Genomic DNA, 22,416 nt, shown 5'->3' on the forward strand with positions numbered 1-22,416 from the left:
CTATAATGGCCAACAACAAATAGTCAGTGCATACAGAGGAAAACATGGATGGCTGGATAATCTTACCCTCTCTCTGGAGGACAACAGAGGGTGCAGACACTTCCTATAAATGAGACTTGCTCCTCTAGTGTAGGGTGACAGCAGCCAGATCACAATGGCTATCTTCAGCTCATAGTACAGAGGAAACCTGGACATGTACACACACAGACACAGGGGAGTGAAGGCTGGCCCGTAGGTCCGATCCAACAGAAGAGCTACTAAAGCTTAAATGCTGGTTCTGATAGAAAGGTGTCAGAACACACAGTGCAGAGCAGTTTGTTGGTATAGGGATGTATAACATTGTGACCACCAGGGTGCCCAGGTGGTCACAATGTTATGGCTGATCAGTTTCCACAACAGGAACAAATGCAACAAAACATGTAACCATCGTCATGGCTACCATTTCATCATCAGCTTTGTGGTGTTCTTGGAACTTAATTGTAGACAGAGCTCCACAAAATCCAAGTTCCAACTATTTTGCCACCAGCTTGTGATTGGTCAAGCAGATGTGACATCACATCACAACAAGAACAATAACAGCAAACACAATAACTAGAAGAGGACCTGCTCCCTCTGTAGATAAAACACAATAATTAATGAAAACATACATACAACATACAAATGTTACACACTGGACTTTTAAGGGGAAATACAAAATGGTGGGGAAATAACTCGCCCCAGCACTGCTCTAGATTCTCCATTGCCATATAAAATTCTATCTCTTATATCTTGTTTGTTTTCATAAACATGAAAAAGAAAAAAAATCAGTGTCACTTCTTCCATTGTTGTCTGTCGCACAACCACTTACTTCACTCACCTACCAAACAGCACAGATATAATCAAGTCAGTCCAGTTGGAGCATTATTTAATGACATACACCCGAAATGTTTGTATAGTGAAAAATATGGGCGGCTGTGGCTCAGATGCAGAGCGGGTCGTCCACTAATGGGAAGGTTGTAGGTTCAATCCCCGGCTCCTCCCACCATGTGTCGAAGTATCTTTGAGCAAAATACTGAACCCCAAATTTTCGGGTGGGAATGTGAATGAATGAGTTAGTTTCTGTTCCATGTATCAATATAGTTAGTATCAGCAAGGTTTGCACTGTCACACAATCACCCCATCACCAACAAACAGTATACATATGAGAGGACTGGTGAGGCCGTGAGTTTTAGATAATTATTAAATAAAATTGTTGTGTGCATACTTTCTGTGGATGTTAACTGAGATAAGACCCTTTGTGTGTAACTCACCATGCCAGTGTTAGGTCGGTGATGGTCTCCACCACAGTGTAGAGGGCAAACACAATCCAGTACATCATCCATCGCACCTACACAAACACACACAAACAGAACAAACACTGAACAACAGAGCTACACCAATAAATCCAGCAGGTTGATATATCAGCAGATATATCTGTATTGGTGTTATACCAGTTGATAAGCAACTAGAAATTGCAATGCAGAAATACCATATTACAAGATCTGAGGTCATTTGAGGTACTACATAGTCTGTCCACCGCACTGTAAAATGTCCTGCTCAGTATGTACAGTATCTCTGTCATCATTCTAAGGCATCTGTGTCAAGTTTGTTTACGTTGTGTTTATGTTTTTCAACATTAATATGTGCCAATATATCATCAGATTTTCTAAACTTTGAAATACTTCTATCAATTTCCCATTAGGGATGAAACGATATACAATATTATTGCAAATTAATTAAGTACTGCAATATTTCACCAGTCCTACAATCTGAAGACAAAAGCTATATAAAATACCAGATAATATGGTATAGGTTTTCATTACCCGAAGCCTTAATTTCCTACCAAAATATGACATAGTTTTTGGATGTATATATTAATATTTGATTCTACCCTGCAGCCCTTCGTATCACCTGTCAATCACATTGCAGACACTTGAACCGCCTTACTATAAAATCTCCATCATCACCTGGCAGAAGGAAATTCAGATGGGAAAATATAGAAAAGCAAGGAAATAAAAAGAAGAGATCTGAGGTCTGACTATGTTTAGTGAAGCCTATTGTTCTACTAACCCTGATTTGACCAGACCTAACAGGTGAAAATGGTCATTATGGTCATTACTTAAGGACTTTAATAAGTGGATTTATTCTTCTCTCTTCTTTCTCCTTTAATCCTGCACCTTTCCCTCTTGGGCCAGAAGCAGTGAAGGGCAAACAGAGGTTTAGGATTTTTTCTCTTTTTGCTTTTATGCTTTCTGCTGTCCTCTCTGCTCCCACTCCCTCCATCCCTCTTTAAGGGCTTTCCAGGCTTTTCTGTCTGGATTTCCATATCAAAGCTAGCGGTAGACGGTCACATGGCAAGCTGAGGTATTAGCCAGACCCGGCCGCTGCTGCATGACTGCACACACACTGACACTAGCTAATGAAAAGTCAGTGTGTGTGTGTGTGTGTGTGTGTGTGTGTGTGTGTGTGTGTGTGTGGGTAGAAGAGTGAGGGAGAAATCTAAGTCTGTGTTTGAAAGAGGGAGAACAAGAGAGAGGAACAGAGAACACATTCACCTGTCTCACAAGCACAAACTCAAAGAATAACAAATACACACAAACACACCCACACCAGCAGTCTAACTTGCATTACACTGAACACACACACTGCACTGTCTCTCCGCTGGCCGCTGCCTGTACCATTACTGCTGGACTAGTTATTTGGTGACCTTATCATGAACTCCCTCTACACTCACACACAGAAGCTCATGGGAATGATAAATGTATAGGAGAGAGAGTGAAACACAGAGCCAGTGAGATGGAGAGGACATCTAATTTATATCTAGTTTCAATCTACTTCTGCCTCCAATGCTTCCGTCTCTCTTCTAACTCTGCCTTTCATCTTCCACTTCATACCCCCTTCTTTTTCTCTGTCCCTGACAGCCTTTTCCCACTCTTTCCTCTTTCTCTTTCCCTCCCTCCTTCATCTCATCAGTAGGGAGGACATTAAGACGTGACCTCAGTGAAATATACAGCGGCCATTTTCCTTCCTGAGGCAATAGCAGACATTTACTGGCCCCGTCTGTGAATAACTGCTTTCCATTATAAGACGAGGGGGGAAAAAAACACCTGACATCAGGTCTTTACAGCCACTGGACCCACTAGTAATGCTAAGCTCAGTAGACAGAGCATGAAGATAGAGCTGGGCAGCAGTGAAGACTGACCAATTGTACATGCTATACCCAAGAAGTTTCATTCAGCTACAACTCTAAATGCTAAATATTGTTAATGTTGGTTTTGTGTCTTTTCTTTTTTTTAAGAATTGTGATGTGAACTTAAGTAAAATTAAGCCTGTGTCAATACAATAAATACAGGGATAGATAATAATAATAATTTTAAGCATTGGCCTGTAAATTTTGTGGCCAAAGCACAGTTTTGGTGGCCCAAATGTAAACTTATGTAAAAACCAAATCAAGGCTAGTTGAGGAAACTGGTGGCACACACCACAGTATATTACATTCTTAGATGTGTCATATTCTAGAAGGGATGTCACACAAGAACTGATACTTCTGTACCAAAATTCTGAAAACTTGATGGTATTCATTTTTCTAGAGCACCAAAGGTAACGGGCATGAAATCCTTCTGGACCTGACGGGGCAGCATTTACACCCACAAATATTCTGGTCTGCCATTAAATGCCATAGTAAAAAGAACATGGTAAAGACGGTGAAAAGTACAGCTGTTACTTTTGTTCACAATGCTCCCTCGTTAATGCTTTCCGCTGTCCTGTAAAAGGCAATAGAGGTGGGCGATATATATCGTTTGCTATAATATCGTCATTGTTGTTTTGACGATGTGCAAATTTCCATTATCGAGTATTTAAATTACTTTGACAAAAATATTGAAACGCATGTGGAAACTCCTCACATCCACTTAATACACGGTGCAGCAACGCTCTCTACAGCATGACAGGATTCAGTCACACAACTAGTGGGCCGACCTCTCGCTAGCATCCTCCTTGCAACAGTTTAGCAGCGCGTGGTGATGGTAGAGAGAAAATGCAAGCACCTCCAGTCCCTGAAGCTAGCGGTACTTCAGATGATTTAGTGCCGAGACGTGGGTCTACCTCTCTGGCATGGAAATGGTTTCCATTTGGTTTCGAAAAGACTGATAAAGGTCTGTGTCCACCAAACACGTTTTTAGTGCTAGCAGCGCCTATTTTGAAAACAAATCCTATGAGCTTCAGCGTTCAGAGCGCTAAGCGCCTTCAGCGGTAAAAAGATGTCAGCGGAGACGGTTTTTTAGCGCAGCGCTCAGAGCACTTCAAGTTGAAATCTGTTCAACTTTTAACACCGCTGGGGGCTCGGAAAATGAGCTCTCTCGGCGCTAAAAACGTGTTTGGTGGACACAAGCCCTAAACTTGACAATTCCAATCACATTTTAAAGGATATCGACTGATTATCGTTATCGCCAAAATCCCCAAAAATAACAAGATATTATTTTTTGCCCATATCGGCCACCCCTAATAGGCAACTACTTGTCAAAAAGTTTCCTAGTGGCTGCCAGGTAAATGAGAGTAGAAATGCAGTTTTCTGCATCCTAAAAGCATTAAAACAAAGCAACATTTTTTTTAAAATAACAAAGAAGCACATGGTGGCTTGTGTGTGCATCTGTAGGTCACAGATATATGTTAAAACAACTTTCATTATTAATACAGAAACAGAATTCTAAATCACTTTCACAGACATTATTCCCCTGTGACAACTGCTACCCTAAATGTCTACCCAACATGTAATAAGTCCTGGATATACTCCAGAACACACAGAGGCAACAGACACATATTCAGTAGTGTAGAAAATAATTAAGCAAGTAAGTATACATATTAAGTATGTAGCAAGTTAATGTGTAAGTAACTGTTAATGTTATTCATGATCCATCGTATCAATACATCTGTGATGTCTGTTAGTCCGTGTTTTAAACAACAAGACTTGTGTGATGTTATACTGTGTTGAAATACATGTTCAGTCTCCTTGCTGGTTGTTCTGACACATACAGATTAATTACCACTTTTTCAATTCAATTACATTTTATTTTTATCAGACAAGTCTACTAAAGTTAGACTGGGATGAAAACCACTATGCATAGAAGCCCATTTGTCTGAAACAGAGTGGAATCAAACAGTTTAGCCTAGGGGTCAAATGCTTTAACTGCCCTCATTCAACACTTTATCAAGCCTGTGTCAACAATGGATAGGTAGCAGAGGTAGTATAGGATAGTGAAAAGTAATGGTAATTTTAACTGCACCGTTAATGAGGAGTGAACGAATGAATGGAATGAATCTACGGAAGGAGGTTGGTTTTACTTTTACTGTTCAACAAGACACTGACTGAGAGATACGTCTGTCAGCATGCCCGTACATGTACTATGCATACATGTACTGTACATACAGATACACAGAAAGTAATAAAAACAGAGAGAAAGGAAGGCTGGCCTCTGGAATGAATTCTTGGAGCCAACTTTGTCATGAACTCAAGTAACCTCTGGCAATAGTCACATAAAAGCAGCCACAGGCCCGTTTCAGCCGTAGTGTAGCTGTTATCTTCAAATAATGAACGCTGATGGTTCATCAATGTGTACATGAAATCCTTCATGTACATGCTTGAGGGTGTGCTTAAAGAGAAAAGAAATTTGATTTCATGAATTTGTTTTGGTTAGATGATCATGATAGGCTGGAGGCTTATTTGCAAACAGCAGTGGATGCTGCAACTAGCTCATCCTCAGTCTTTATTCACTGATTCAGCATTCCTCTTGACATTTTCTAAAGGGGGCACAAAGTGCAAAGTTTGCTTCTATTGAGAGAAAAGAGGTTGGTTCTAGCTCAATTAAAGTTGTATATAGGCTTTAGAGGATGTTGGGACTGATTCCACAGTGAATTTGATGAGACAACTCTGTTGGTAAAGTGGGAATCGACACAAAATAATGCAAGGTAGCCTGGCAAGAAAACTTGGTACGGTGTGTACCTTTGTGGTATAAAATGGGGTAGCTGTGGCTCAGAGGAAGAACGGGTTGTCCACTAATCGGAAGGTTGTTGGTTCGATCCCCGAAAAAACTTGTTCTTCCCTTAATGCTCCAACTTCCAAAAAATGTGTTAAAAGTTCAAATATCTGCTTGGGACATCAGTTTGTAAACCGCTAGGTTAAATAAAACAACAGCTCTCTGCAATACAATTCAAGAGCACCAAAAACTACATCCTCCACAATGACTATACAGTTGAATCAAGACCTCTCTAAAACAATTTCAACAAAAACGGAACATTGAGGGGAGGCTTTACTGCAGGAAAGACTGTTGTATTAACTGCATTACTTTTAACTAGGCGGAGCTGATAAACTGGCATCTGAGTCTTTATGAACATCATAAAAATATTCATATAAATATTGTAGTATTGATGTCAGCCATATTGCCCAGTGGTCTGTAAGTGCACATACTAGGTAGGTTATCCTGTAATGCGTACCTTGTAGAGGTGTAAAAAAATATTGATACACTTGAAAATCGCAATATTATCTTTTGTGTACTGAATTGATTTTAAATGAACAGTTTTTATGCAAAGATTTGTGGCAGTGCTTCATTTTGTGTTGAGTTTAAATCCCAGACTGCTAGATAACAGTGTTATATCCATCTTCAACCATTTGACTCTAATGCTCAGACTACACACAAAGTAGTGCTATGATGTAGGATGTTACAAGGACTGTTGCATTTAGAAGAAAAGTTATTTTTAACTCAGTTTGGATGCATATGGTGTGTGTTCTTTATAGTATAACAATTTTCCTAAAATTTTATTTTTTTGAAATTGCAATATAGCAAAATACTGAATCATAATCCCTGTATTGTGATACGTATCGTACTACCAGATTGTTGCCTACTTCCATTCCAACCATTCAGATTTCTTAAGAGAAATTGCTAGGTCATTTACCTCTACCAACCCAACAGCTTTATGCAACAAGAACAGACCTGAGAACCAGTAAGACAAGCAGACAGTAAGGAAGACAAAGAGAAGAAAAAGCAAAGTGAAAGGAGGCTCAGAGCAGTCACAGAATGCTGCATCTGAACCTGTGAGCTGGTGTGTTAAAGCTGTGTGTGAATGTGGTAATAACTGAGCAGGCTGGGATTTCACTCTCACTGACATTAGTTACATCACCCAACTCCACCAAGAAAATAGATACAGCATACAATACAACAATAATAGGACAATAGTCCTTAAAGCTATATGCATGTATAGGCTCCCATCAAATGGAAATCGGTGCTGTGACACAATTAAAATTCACACTCAATAGCTAGAAAAACTATTTCACTAAACTACATACTGTCATCAGAGTACAATCTCTGAAATATTATATCCAAGCTGTGCCGATTTTGAAGTAAAAAAAATGTATTAAATGTATATGGAGAAGATACCAAATTGAAGTCTGTTCCTCTGCTCCCAAGTTCTGAGAAATAGGTTCAAATACACTAAAAACTAAGCAGAAATTAACATGCGCAACAACTATGTTAAATCTTTTCTTTTAAAATAGTATTTACATATATCACTTTCAGAACTCCTAGCAGTAAATATCAGGTAATAGTTTCCATTCAAGATATATTTGCAGAATTTTCTCGGTATCAGAGTTTTTAAAATAGCCTGCGGAGAAGATTTCGAATCAGTATCACTCTATAATTTATTTGCACTTGTGTTTGAATTTATCTGGGAACCCTAATTTGAACCTAAACATCTTCTCCCTCATATTCAGGTAGCACACATATTTGTCTTTTCACTATTATTTCAAACTACTGAAAAATATTTCAGGTTTGAAAACATCAAATGAAAATGTAATGTTATATTTGACTAATTTAAAGTCAGTCAGAAATCAGTGTTTCTTCTTGTCCTTATAGTGTGATGTTTGGATGATGTATAGTCCTGCTCACCATTATTGGCACCCATGAAGTTTAAGTACATAATGTGGAATATCTTCTGAAAAAAATTAATCAAGTGAAACATTTCTGTTCTATAGAGAACTCGTGTTTGATACAAAGGAGCAAATGATAAACAACAATTTAAAACAATAAACAATGGGAGGAAAAAATAGAAAAACTTTACCTGTGGTAAATCACAAATGAGAATCACCTGTGATAAATTGTCTGTGCCCATGTGACATGAATTAGCCAATGAATGATGACTTCCTTTTTGTAAAAAGCCATCTCTTATCCCCTGTTCCTTTGTCACAATGGTGAAGACAAAAGAAGTTGTCTGAAGACATCAGAAGTGCGATAATTAGCAAACACAAGACCTCCAGAGGGTATAAGGCCATCTCCAAAGACCTTGGTATCCCTGTTTCAACAGTGCGTAATGTTATTAAGAAGTTTGCCAAGCATGGAACTGTCAAGAACCTCCCTGGACGTGGGGGGAAGAGAAAAATTGATGAGAGAAGTCTTCGAAGGTTGGTGCGAATAGTGGACAAAACACCACGTCAAACATCCAAAGACCCGAAGGAATGGTTGAAAAGGAAAAAAAAAATGGCCAGCAATGAGTCCTGATCTCAATCCAACTGAAAATCTTTGGTATGAGCTGAAATCTGCCATTGGGGAAAAGAAACCTGCAAACATTCAAGAGCTTGAACAATTTGCAAAGAAAGAGTGGGAGAAAATACCAGCTGAGAAGTGCAAGAAGCTTATAGATGGCTACAAGAAACGTTCGGAGGCTGTCGTCACTGCCAACGGGTGTGCAACCAAATATTAAAGAGGGGTGCCATTATCGTGCACATGCTGTTTTTTCTGTTTCTTCTTTGAAATTACAATATGTAAGTTAAAAGATCCTGATGATACAAATTTGGTACATTTCTATTCTGAAGATATTGTAGAGGTTATGCAAAATATGAAGGGGTGCCAATAATGGTGAGCAGGACTGTATGCACAGACACGAGAAGCATGTTTTCACATTCATCTGCTGAAAGTGGAAAGTTTCTCTGTGGTCATTGATTTTAAAGGGGCGGGGCCTACAAGCATGATTTGTGAAATCACAAATAGTTTGGAAGTCAGTCCTGGTCCAGTATGTAACTCACAAGTGGGATGTAGAAATTTGAAGCCACCACTGCACATACACTTTACAGGAAAGGCCTTCCTTCCAGAAAAAAACATAACAGACACACATTATTGTTCCAAGAAGACTATTAGTGTTTGGTCTTGAGGGGATCTTTAACTAGACAAGGTATATAACTAGTTGACACTGTTCACTAACCAGCCACTGGCCATGGCTAGACCCGATAAAATAAACTACTTTGTGCCCTTATATGGTGATTGTTCAGAGGCATTCTGGGCCATGTAGAAAATCACTAACCTTAGATAAAACAGGTTGTACTAGTAAATGCCTCCCTGAAAGTACATCAGACAGATACAATACAAATACATCTTGGACCAGGAGTTGTGTACAGTATGTATCAGAAATGGAGGGGGTGTGTTAATGCTTCACTTGAAGGCAATAATTTGACTATTTTTCATTTGAACATAGTTTAAGTACACTGTTACACATTGAACCACAGCACATAAACACATGACTCTTGTTGGCTGTAAGAGAGCGATTACAGGAGAAAGAGGTGCCCATCAAAGCTGTTTGGTTTTATGGATAATCAACAACACAGAAAGACATAAAAAAAAAAAAAAAAAGGAGAAACCACTGCCTCCCACTTCCACATGCTGGAGCTTGTACACTGAACTGTAAGGAAGTGGTCAACACACTTACACACACACGAACAATGACCACAGAATTCCTTTCTTATACGCCAATTGCCAACCTAGCAAATGCAGATAAAAAAATGTATGTAGCAGGCAGTGTTATCAAGTTACTGGACTTGATAAGTGCTGAATAAACTCATATTTATAAACGGACACATTCAGAATCATTACCGCCTTCTCTGTTATCATTTGAGTGTTAAAATGAGTGACCATTGGCTTTATCTAACGACAACTAGTCAACTAGGAAATTCTTTAGTCAGAGGCAGCCCTACATACATGTTGAAGGGTAGGTTGTAGGTTGTGTGTGTGTGTGTGTGTGTGTGTGTGTGTGTGTGTGTGTGTGTGTGTGTGTGTGCAGAATGGTTCAAAAAGCAAGCAGGTCATCCAAACATACTGAGTGATGCTCATGAACTTACATATTCCTTGACATTTTTGGTCTTGACAGCTTTGTAAGAGTAGTATGCAGGATACAGAGTCCCAAACACGAGCCTGCAGGGAGAGAGAACACACAACAGGAAGCTTGTTACAATCACATGTTAAATAACCACTATAGGTACTCTCAGCCCAAGAGGAACCTTGAATGAAATATGTGCACCAATGAATTGGTCAAACACAAGAGCCAACCAAGCACCAGTAACCGTCATTTAAAAAAAAAAACTCTGTAAAACATTAGCTGTGCTACGTTAGCGATGTTGCTATACCAACTACCGACCAGCTTACATCACTTCAGCGTTCCTACTGGTGATGTGAATGCAAACAGAAAAAAGCCCTTGAGGGTATGTAATTTGCAGGGGAGATCCCCAGAACAGTTCGGACACACAAAACTAAAGGTGATTTGGATATACTAGCTTCATACCCTTTCAGTGTTTAGTTTAGAGTAGAGTAGAGTCTTTAGTCCAAGTTTAGAACAAGATATATCAGGTCTGTTTGCACTAAAAGTTGAAATTGTGTTAGTTGGTTTTCACATACTAGGTGAAACTACTCTGTTTACATTGAAGTACAGTTTACTGTCTGATGTCTATAGCCACAACAGTTTCTCCATACACTTGTGAAATGGATTTTACACTCAAACTAAAATGTCAGTACAGTAAAATGCTAAGTGCAAACTGAATCTTACATACAATACAAAAATAATGTGGCACGTAGTGTAAAAGCACTTTGAGTGGTCAGAAGACTAGAAAGGCGCTATACAAGTACAGGTCCATTTACCATTTACCAATGACTCAATGTTTCCTCTGTAATCTTCTGCAGTAGTTAGGGCTAGTGTGGGGTTTAGTTCTATGGAAGTCCAGTGTTGAAACCTGCACTGGACCAGACATGGAAGTAACTCTTCCATTTACTAGAAACAGAATGTAAACATATAACACATTGCTGTCAGGGTATCAGTAGATTATAAACAAAGAGTTATGAGACACTGAGAGCTTAGCCCAATACAATTCAGAGTGTATGTTATCCAATCAATGAAATGAAATTACAAACATGTCTTAAGGACATAAAATCCTGGATGAGCTGCAATTTTCTGATGTTAAAGAGAAAAAAACAAAATTCTTGTTCTTGGCCCCAAAAACCTTAGAGACTCATTGTCTAAAGATATAGTTACTCTAGATGGCATTAACTTGGCCTCTAGCACCACTGTCAGGAATCTTGGAGTTATCTTTGATCAGGATTTGTCATTTAACTCCCACATAAAGCAGACCTCTAGGACTGCTTTCTTTCATTTACGTAATATTACAAAAATTAGACACATACTATCACAGACAGATGCAGAAAAACTAATCCATGCATTTGTTACTTCAAGGCTAGCTTCTCTGCACTGGCTCCCTGTAAAATGTAGAATAGAATTTAAAATCCTCCTCCTCACCTATAAAGCTCTTCATGGTCAGGCCCCTTCATATCTTAAAGAGCTCATAGTACCCTATTACCCCTCTAGAACACTACGTTCTCTGAATGCTGGGCTACTTGTGGTTCCTATAGTCTCTAAAAGTAGAACAGGAGCCAGAGCCTTCAGTTACCAAGCTCCTCTCCTGTGGAACCAGCTTCCAGTTGTGGTTCGGGAGGCAGACACCCTCACCACATTCAAGAGTAGGCTTAAGACATTCCTCTTTGATAAAGCTTATAGTTAGGGCTGGATCAGGTGAGTCCTGAACCATCCCTTAGTTATGCTGCTATAGGCCTAGACTATCGGGGGATTTCCCATGGTGCACTGAGCTCCTCTCTTCCTCTCTCTTTCTGCACTCATTCATGTTCCATTAATGCATGTTACTAACTTCACTTCTTCCCCGGAGTTCTTGTGCTTTCTCGTCTCGCAGGTTCTTATCGATCCTGGTGGAGCCTCCTGCCATGGTCCTGCTAGATTGCCATTGCTAATACTGTTGTTACTGTGCACCTACCTGTCTGTCTCTCTCTCTCTCTCTCTCTGTCTCTCTCTCTCTCACCCCAACTGGTCGAGACAGACGACCACCCACCTAGAGCCGAAGGATCTGTCCTAGGTTTCTGCTTTCTAACAGGCAGTTTTTCCTTGCCCTTGTCACCAAGGTCTTGCTCATGGTGGTACTGTTGGGTCTCTGTAAATAATGTTATAAAGAGTTTGGTCTAGACCTGCTCTATTTGAAAAGTGTCCTAAGATAACTTCTGTTATGAATTGGCGCTATACAAATAAAATTGAATTGAATTGAAACAGTGTAGTTGACATTTCTTTCATGAAAATCTCACAACACGGCCTTGCTTTTTATGTGCTCCTCAGGTAGTAAAGTCACAAAAAGTGACATACTTTGTTGATTCCAAACTTCTGAAAACATGACAGTATTCATGTTTCTACAATACCGTAGCTACCAGGGATTCAATTCTTCCATACCTGACAAGGGCAGCGAATATGCCTACAAGTAAAGGACGAAGAATAACACCAACCAGCACAGAACAAGCGCTGAGGAAGAGCCACAGGCTTTAAAGCCAATTTGACACAGTGGTCAAACCGTGTAAGTATGGCCTTCTTTGTGAAATAAGCAGCGGTTAAAGGATCTGGATCTGTTCAGCTGTAATCAGAACAGAGAATTTAAAATATATATCAATGCAGCAGAGGGGAGAGGTGGGGGATATGACAAAATACTTTGAGACAATATAAATCCCATCTGTTTAATATCAATATAAATCCTATCTGTTTAATATCTCTAGTTGCGTTAGTGCCTGGCTAGTACACTGTGGACAATGTTGCAAATCAAAGACCATGAAAGATTAGTGGTCATTATATATATTTTTTTAGTACCTTATTTTGTCACATATTTTCTTTTTTTATTTTGATATTAGAGACCAATCAAACCTTTGCCTAGGCCAATAAATCACCTGGGCTGGAATCTGTAGAAATGTGACCCAATAAGTACCAATCAAGGTAGTAGGAAAATGTATATATTGTTTAGGGCTGTATTGGCAAGATTCTGGCGATACAATATAGATTACGTTGCAGGAGCTAATCACATTGATACAAAAATCAGAGATTTTAAAAAAAGATAGATACCACAGTAGGGCTGCAGCTATCGAATATTTACTCTATCGATTAATCGAGTAATCGGATAAAACATACTTTTGCTGAATTAAAGTCCAATTTTAAATATACAATAGAAAACAAGACAGATCACTTTATAATAAAAACAGTTTGTTTCCTATTTAAGAAAAATTTATTTATTTATTATTATACATATTATGTAAAGTAGTAAATCGTTTTCCAATATAAAGAAATAAAATTACTTACATTCAAATTCACTTAATTTCCTGGGACATAAAATTAAATAAAATCAATAAAATTGTTTCCCACTTATTTTTTCTAAGTATCAAAAATAACATAAAAATGTTGTCCAAATGTACACACACCACGATGTTGTCCTTAATTTTAATTTAAAATGATCCCACACCTTCGACATCTTCTGTCTCTTCCAGTTACCACATTGTAAAAGTAATTAGTTACTCAGCAAAGTAACTGACATTATTTTTTATGTCCTATAACGCTATTACATTCTATAACAAATTCTATAACGTAAAATATGTTTATAATAACTGAATGAAGAATAAAAACACTATATACAGTATTTCAGAACATCTGGTATTTATTTGAACTCAACAGATTGCAGCCGGCCATATGCATAGAAATAATGGACAGGGGTAGCATGTTTTCAGCAACATACCTTGCAATCAGTGTGTTCAGCTCGGCCCTAGTCGCCACCTGTTACTGACCCAAAAAATCAAGCTTTGCTTGTTTTAATGGAGTGGATCCGTCTCCTTCACTGGAGCTCACGCTAGCTGCATCTGGGCTTGAGGTTGGGTTAGCAGCAGCAACAAGTGGCGTTTTAGCATGTGTTGCTGTGAGGTGCTTCATAAGATTTGAGTTGTTTGAGGCAGACGTGGATAAAGTATTTTTTCCTGGGCACAGTGCATGTTACATAAACATTCTTGCCTTTAACTTCAGTAAGCGAGAAGTGGTGTCGGTACTTCCAGTTTTTCGCTACCTTTGAATTTCTCTGGCTCGTCGCCATTGTCTCTGTCTTATGTTTATAGCAGTTAGAGCATGCAGTGAGACAGCGTGCAGTGAGACAGCGTGCAGTGAGACAGCGTGCAGTGAGACAGCGTGCAGTGAGACAGCGTGAGCAGGGCATCCGCCCACCCAGCCAATCATCATCACATTTGCAACGGTGTCATCATCACCACCCTGCCCTCTCCCGGCAGCTGATGTGTGGCTGTCAGAAAGCCTGACACCGCTGCGCTTCATTCACCACATTGTAGGAACGCAAGTAACGCGCCACTTTACATTCTCAGTAACGGTAATGGCGTTGCAACGATGGGAAAAGTAATTAATTAGATTACTCCGTTACTGAAAAAATAACGCCGTTGCACATTGTGTCACATCAAAAAGAATTCCTGCGAAACGTGAGTTTTGAATTTAATTAAACAAGGCTTCGAGGCAGAGGAAATTCCTCGATTATTTTTTGTAATCGAGTTACTCGAGTTACTCGAGGAATCGTTGCAGCCCTATACCACAGTATAAATAGTAACATTTCTGACAGTGTACAAATGTACATACGACACCGGAGAAGCATAGAAGCATGGAATCCTTCAGCTGAATTTAAATGAGAACAATGTGGAGGATTTCACATTAACAGCAACCAACAAGTGCACACATACACACTGCATATAGCCTTTTATACAGACACACTCCCTCTGACCAGTCCCCTCAGCAGCAGGCGAGCCAACAACCACAGCAGTTTATTTTCCTGCTGTTGCCATAGAAACAGCCAGACTCCCAAAGCATCCATACTCTTCCTTCATGTCTACATCTCTCTGTCACTCTGTAATTTGAATTTACTGTGCTATATTTGCATAAAGGTAGAGAACAATACTGCTTACCAAAAAAATTAAGCTTGTAAATTAAAAGCCTGTCCTCTTGTTTCACAAAAATATTTTTGTGTACTTTTAGCTTTAATACGAGATTGTGTGTGACCAGGCTAGCCGCCATTGTTTTCTCCTACAGACAAGTTGAAACTGTGCCGCCAATGGGAGCAGCTCAACTTGCAGTACGTCACCTCCATTGGCTCCAACAAACTGTCATGGCGACGACCATAATGCCAAACATGAGTCTTCAAAACAGTACTCCACAAACGAATTGATGACATCATGATAGGTTCACTATCAGGTTGGTTTGTATGCATGTTTGCACAACAACCTAGTCATCTGTCCAAGCACACAAGAACAGCAGCCCGGTGGGGGCCGATTGCTGATGCTGTGATAATAGCAGGTATTTGTGTCTCAATTGCTTCTAATTTGCTTTGACTGCAGTGACAGTCTAGTCACAGAGCTCCTGCACACACATGGCTGAGAGTATGATGGGAAGAAAATAAAGACAGTAATAAACAAGCTCAACAATAACAACATTAACAAGCTCACATGTCACCCCTCATCAATTATGCAGTCTAGGACTTGGCTGTTCAAATAATGTCAGGGTTTTAGTTTTTTTGCAAATCCTACTAATGACTGTCATTTGATTCTACTGACAAGTGTAACCTATCTTTCACTGAACACTGTTCCGCTTGTAGGGTGGTTTGTTATGCAGGGAAGTGGGGGGATGGGTTCAGGAGGGTCCGTCTGGAACAGCAGGACAATCGAGGACAGGAAAAACAAGCCTCAAGAGTGGATGGGAGTCAGCAGGAGTCACCTGACAGTCATTTCATATGCTGTACTCAATTCAATGATTACAAATATATAACTATCTACGCCACATAAATTCAGAATAATTCATCAAATTCATCAATACACATTCCAAAAGGAAAGCTTTTACATTAAAAAGTTTTTAGTATGTGTTGGAGGACTGCGTTTAGGATTGCGATCCCACGGGTCCCGCAGGACTCAACGCAAATTTTGCCTGAGTGGGCAGTTTTGACTTTGCCGCAGGCAGTCAAAAAATAAACTGCGAGTCCTGGGATTTACCCTGCACCCACTAGAAGGATGGATACAAAGTAACCAATGAAGTTGAAAAGAAGATTAAAGCTGTTTTTTTAAAAACAACAGCAAGGCAAGGCAAGACTGGAGAAATGTTATTACTGACACAGTAAAATAACGTCTTTTCACCTGCGGGACAGGAGAAGACACAAAATCTCTCGTGTGGGTGGGAATGGTCAGAACATTTGCAGTCGTGAAAGGGCAGTAATGGTTAAAAATCTACCAGGTGGTTCTGCACAGTGTTCTAGTCTATGTGTTCATATTTAAGCAAGTTATGACTCTAATAATAGACACCATAACACAGGTAAACCCACTAAAATAGGTGATTTGACTCCTTTCTCATTACCGCTAGACAAGTTTTGGATTTTCCATCTCCATAGTGCTGTGACCTTTTTGCTTCTCCTGATTGGTGAGGTAGTGGAAATAATCCACTACCTCTCCAATCAGGAGAAGCTCTCCTATCACTGCCAATAACCGTAACTACTGCAGAGTCATTTGACCTGGGAAGTGAATGCCAATTGTACCCCCTCCAACTGAAGACAAAAGCCAGATGTTGTGTGTTGGGTGGGGATTTTTTGTCTAGTGTGAAAGGGGCTTAAGAAGAGGTGCAAGTTTTAAATCAAATTACATCAATCGGGTTCAATAGTTGGTGAGAGAGGCCTGACCTGTAGTTTTGATTTCAGATCTGGATTTTATTTGTCAATTTAAAGCATGCTAATAACATAGACCGTACTGGTTTGAATTTCATTGATGAGACAGTACTTGTACGTCACATGGTAATAGCTGTGCCCTGGATCACCTTGCCACAGCGGCACCTGTCTTTTTACAATTCAAGGGTATAATATATGAAGCAAAAAACAATCAGCTGATCCTTCTTGGTAATACTTACCTGATTCAGGTGGTGCCAAATAGGTATCGGCTTTGGCTAAGCCGACCTTCCTATTACTGTATCTCAGAGATTTCTTTATATTTTTAAATGCACATTGACGTCTTTTAGAGTAACTGCAGACAACCAGGGACACTTTAACCAAGTTTCTCCATAAACCAAGCACACACAAAGGTTAAACTTGCACTGAAATGGTTCTTGAAACAATTTAGTGAAAAGCAGGGCCCCTTCTCTATACCAAAACTACCCTCTCTCTGTTTCCCTTCCCTCCTTCCTCATTCCCCTTCTTCCAATTTCAACACCTCATCCCCTCTCCCTCTCTCTGCATGCAGCTGAGAAAATAGCCCTGTTGCTTGTAGCTGGGCCTTAACTCTGGGCTCCAGGTCAATTTCCCTGGTTTCCTGACACCGTACACCACGAACAACCAGATGGAGAGAGGGGGAGAACAGGACGACAAGAGAGAGAGAAGAGAGAAAGAGAGAACAAGAGCAATAAAACACAGGAGACACTGCAAGAGGGAGAAGAGAAAGGAGAAACAGTGGAGAGAGAAAGAAAACCCCCAGAGATTTCCAAGATTTGAGCTTCCACCATCTGGTTTGAGCTTCAGGAATAAGAATTTGATTACATGACTTTTCCCCTAAAAACACAGAGGAAGGATTGTTGAGAGAACTGCTGCTACAGCAAATGAAACTGGTTAGAGTCCAGGTCTGTACATCCCCAGAGTATTTCCTCATGGGGAAATAAATGACGTACATAATTTGGACTGGTCTCACATCTCTCTGATTACGCATCATACACAAGTTCAAAGTAGAATACAGATCGCCTATACTTTTTTATTGACAATTACAACTGAGCAACTTGCATAAGGTACACAGTAAATTTATAATCAATAATTCTGGTTTTAATCTAATATATTTTACGATAGCATAGTTATAATAGCATTGTACTCATCAAGTTAACAGCCGAGATCTGATCTGAAAGTCCAACAGAGCAAGAAACAAAACCTACCAGAGTAGCAGACAAATAGAAAACAAATTCAACTGAAAGTGAGCCCATCTGAAATGTTGCTAGAACCAACTGCATAGGAAAGTTGTGCAAACTGTTCCAACTGTTCCAGGTACTTGCACCAAAATCAACATAGATGACAACCAGCACCTAGCACTTTATATGCAGGGCAATTTCTACTGAACAGGTGAAAAAAGGAGGAACATCCTGCAGAGTCTGCATGCGATCCTGAATGGAGAGATGCAAGCAACGTAGATTCATTGCCTGTGGAGGGATTTGGAGGTGAGTGAAAAATTAACTTTACACTATTGTATCACTAGTATGTCACCAATGTCAGCCCCAAATATGTCCTTTATGAGAACAACTGGCAGCAACTGGACCCAACGACATCAAATTAGAATGTTTACATATCAACATCACTCGCCAACACCAACTGACCCACACTGGAACAGACCTAAACTGTGATTTAACTATTAGCAAACTGTGTCCTAACTGCATGGGAGTGTCCAACTATCACGTAGCATCACATTCTCTGCCTACCTGCTCAACAAACAAGAGGTTACGTAATGCTGTACAGTGGTATCGAGTGCCGTATCGGAGTATTTTAGATGGTTATAATAACGAGTACATGAGCACAGTATCAGCCCCAATACCTGACCCTGGTATCAGTGCATCTCTAGAAATAACCAAACCTTTTCTAACTAATCACTAATAGTTAACAACTGAGAATGTGTTTTAAGGTCTTTCAAAAGGCAAGTTTTTTTTGTGCCTCAGGCAATGGAAGCACACCATGCACCTTACTGATCCTGAAGGCCTTGTTCTTCACTCTGCTGAGAGGTACAAGAAGACTGCAGCAGCCAGATGCCACATGTACACAACATTCCACCTTCAGACAATACAGCCAATGTGCTTTAAAAAGTCAATATATCTTTCCACTCACATCTGCACCTTCAGTTCAATCCAATACCACAGCCCTACAATAAATGCATCCTTACAATAATACCAGAGTTGAACATTGTGAGCAACAGAGCTACTGTATCAACCCGTACAGATGCTCATGGTAGTGCTTCTTTATTTGAGCTTCAACATGTTTCAGAATAAGAACACTGCTGTGCGATGTGATAGTTCTTAGGAACAATATTGGTGTTTTTCATGGCTGTTCAACTCTTAGGCAGACAACTCAAATTTCTTCACCAACATCAAAAGGGGCAGTGTAACAAAGAAAAAAAGAGACTGGAAGAGATGCACACAAATATTCAAGAACCAGTCCGTGAAGCCAGCCACCTAAGATGAGTTTGTCACTGAGCGCTGAGTTGAAAATAAGTGGCTAATTTTAGCTATTGCACTACAACTTAAAAAAGTTGTTGGAAAGGAGATGTGTAGGGGTAGAAAGGGTGACTTTTTCAGTGGGGTGGGGGTCTGTTTTTCTTTATACAGTAAACACATGAAAACAATAATTTGGGTCTTTCTCAAAATTTTGAACTTGTCATTGCATAATTCCAACATTATGTATGAGTTGCAGGCTTAAAGCACCCCACTTTACACTCTACACCGTAGCAGTAGCTACTGCCCAAGAAGCCACTCTCATGAAAATTAATGAACACTCCCAACATGGGCATAGAAATCTTGCCAAAAATACAAGACCAAAACTAAGAGAGAGAACCCTATATTTCCAGAGAGGGATTCAAAATATGGATATTTTTTTTTTTTTGTTAAAAACAACAAGCTATAATTACCTGCTTTGGCCAATACTGATAAGATAACCAATAATTTCCCAACTTTGTATTCAAAAAGAAGATCTTTTAGGTATTAGGCCATGTGGAAATAATAATAATGTTTAGGTTGGCCTAAATATACATTTTAAAGAAATGAGAGCTCACACATCGTTCATTTGAATCTATCTAAATGTAACCTATGTAGACAAATTCTAAACTACGTTGTAGAATTAACATGGTTACGTTCATTCACACCGTCTCTGCTGATTCACTGGTAATGACACTGTAAGTCAGTTACATCTTTAAAAGGCAGCAAATGGTGCCCCCAGACGGCTCACCTGGTAGAGCAGGCGCCATACGGTTCAGGGTTCGCATCCGACCTGCGGCCCCTTGCTTCATGCCTTCCCCTCTCTACCCCTCTCTAGCCCCCTCCTGTCATTCTCAGCTCTATTGATTAAAGGCAATAAAAGCCCCCAAAATATTGTTTTCAAACAAAAAAAGGGCAGCAAACATGACGATCTTTATTGATTTTTTCCCCCATCTCTAGTGTAGACCTAGATTCCAAAATGCCTTGTGGTACATTCTGCTGTTCAACTGCATTATGGAAAATGCCAAAGAAGCAGTATTTACACAGTTATGGTTGGGTTACGAGATGAAGGCCCACAGACATGAAATATTCCTAAAATGAGCATCTGCTTACTTTGAGCCAGATATTGACTTTACTGATATGTGATCACAACAAAAGGCCTGTTAGATTAAGTTGCAATCGAGAAAAAGGAGAGGCATTTTGTATTTTTCCACCACTCCCTTCTATCCTTTCCACTACATTCCTATCCTTCATCACACCAAGTTACGTAACTACTGCTCCTGGATGTATACAGACAGGAAAAGACAGCAGAAGGAGATACAAAGAGAATGACAAAGATGCATCCCGTGATGGGCATTTTTTACCCTCATCCGGTAAGAAATGGGCAAATCGAACACATCCAGCATTTTAAATCTAAATCTCTGACTTCTTCTTTGATCACATTGAATTTTAGGAGCATAACATTGGATGACTAAGTAAGTATCCAGAAACCAAACAAAGTCATGCAGAGCCACAAATGCATCTGAGGAGGGCTGTCTTCCTGTGTGCTAACAATGTCATGGTTGCCAGGTTAAACTGGGCAGGGCTGGCTAAAAATATCTTCAAGATGACAGCTGTACCTGACACTCCTTGACAGGTGAACATGTCGAGGCTTGAAAAGTTCCACCTCACCGTTACTTAACAAAAGTTCCATATTGTAAAGGTTGACTCACCAGCAGCGTCCATGGCCATGATTCATAGACAACATGTTAGCATTAGCTTGAGACACAATAGCACACAAGGCAAGCTAGTTGAGGGGGGGGGGAACTATTTATCCTCTAAAAGAAACAATAAAGTGTGTTTGAGGCGTCTGGGAACTACTTGGTTAACTAAATTATGTCGTTTCTTGTTGACAAAGTTTCACATCAAAAACTTTCTTTTTCTTAATGAACTAGGGCCATAACTTAGCCAAAGGACCGTAACACGTAGCAAGCTAACAAAGCTCAATCGCATCAGCTGCCTTCCGTGAGGTAAAAATAGCATTTTAGTTCACTTTCATTACTCTTAGTAGTCTTTGTACTTACACAACGCTTCTCGAAATGATCCAGGACACCATGTTGTCTGACTTCGTTCTGTAGGGCTGTGTCACACGTAGAAGGCAGCTCTGGTGATAACGTTAACGGCTAGCCGAGCCGCTGTAACTTTTTCAGCCTAAACTTCGATGAGCGAATCCAGCAGCTCGCTATCTCGCTGTACATCGACTAAACAACATATCTGTAAAACGTCCGCTCTCACTGCTCTGTCTTTGTGGACATAGCTAAGCGATTAAATATCTATCCAATATGATTCCTGTTGTTTTGTAGCAATCTATTATTGCCTCCAGGTTTCCTCCTTCTCAGTCTACTTCACTCCCCAGTTCCTGGCACCAGGACGGTGCTCGCTAGCTACTGACGTCAACAGGAAAAGAACTACCTCCTGAACCTGCTATGGGCCAGTTCAGTCTGTTTACAGCATACACAAACTGTCATTGGTTGGCCACATTTGCACATGTGACCGTTGCGTTTGGTAGAAGCGGTGGAATTTCAAACTCAGCGATCTGTGCCCCAATTGGTCTGTCTTCGATTCCAGGCGAATTCTAACCAATGGTTGAGAGAAGCAATGAAGAGGTTCTGTGGATTTTCCAAGCGTTGTTGTTGGGGAAGCATTTTCCTTTAACGGAAATGGAACGTGACCTTGATTTTTATCTTCTTCTCTCTTGATAAAGTTTGCAGCCAACATAGTTTCTCCTAGACACAAAATCCTACACAATGGTCCTTTAGGTTCAGATAACATCATATAAAATAAAACTATATTCTGTTAGTTACAGTATACATATATTCATACATACATGCATGTATACACCCAGGACACAATTCTGCAGTGAATCTTTGGAATTTGCTTCTGGGGGAATGTAAACAGCAGTAACAAGATAGTGATCATATCATGGTTTCAGCTTCACATAAAAAG

At 39.9% G+C, this 22,416-nt stretch overlaps 1 protein-coding gene across 1 annotated transcript in view; it reads right to left on the reverse strand.

Annotated features, from left to right (window-relative positions):
* reep3b (receptor accessory protein 3b) overlaps window positions 1–21,875 on the reverse strand; it is a 38,945-nt gene extending 17,070 nt beyond the window's left edge. Inside the window, exons 1-4 of the mRNA XM_051417178.1 lie at window positions 21,495–21,875; window positions 10,175–10,247; window positions 1,290–1,366; window positions 67–187 (exon numbers count right to left, since the gene is read on the reverse strand). Of these exons, the coding sequence (XP_051273138.1) occupies window positions 67–187; window positions 1,290–1,366; window positions 10,175–10,247; window positions 21,495–21,526 (303 nt within the window). The 5' untranslated portion in view covers window positions 21,527–21,875. The remainder of the gene's footprint in view (window positions 1–66; window positions 188–1,289; window positions 1,367–10,174; window positions 10,248–21,494) is intronic.
* Between the last annotated feature and the right edge of the window lie 541 nt (window positions 21,876–22,416).

The sequence above is a fragment of the Dicentrarchus labrax genome, unplaced genomic scaffold (genome assembly GCF_905237075.1).
Source record: "Dicentrarchus labrax unplaced genomic scaffold, dlabrax2021, whole genome shotgun sequence".
Lineage (NCBI taxonomy): Eukaryota > Metazoa > Chordata > Actinopteri > Moronidae > Dicentrarchus > Dicentrarchus labrax.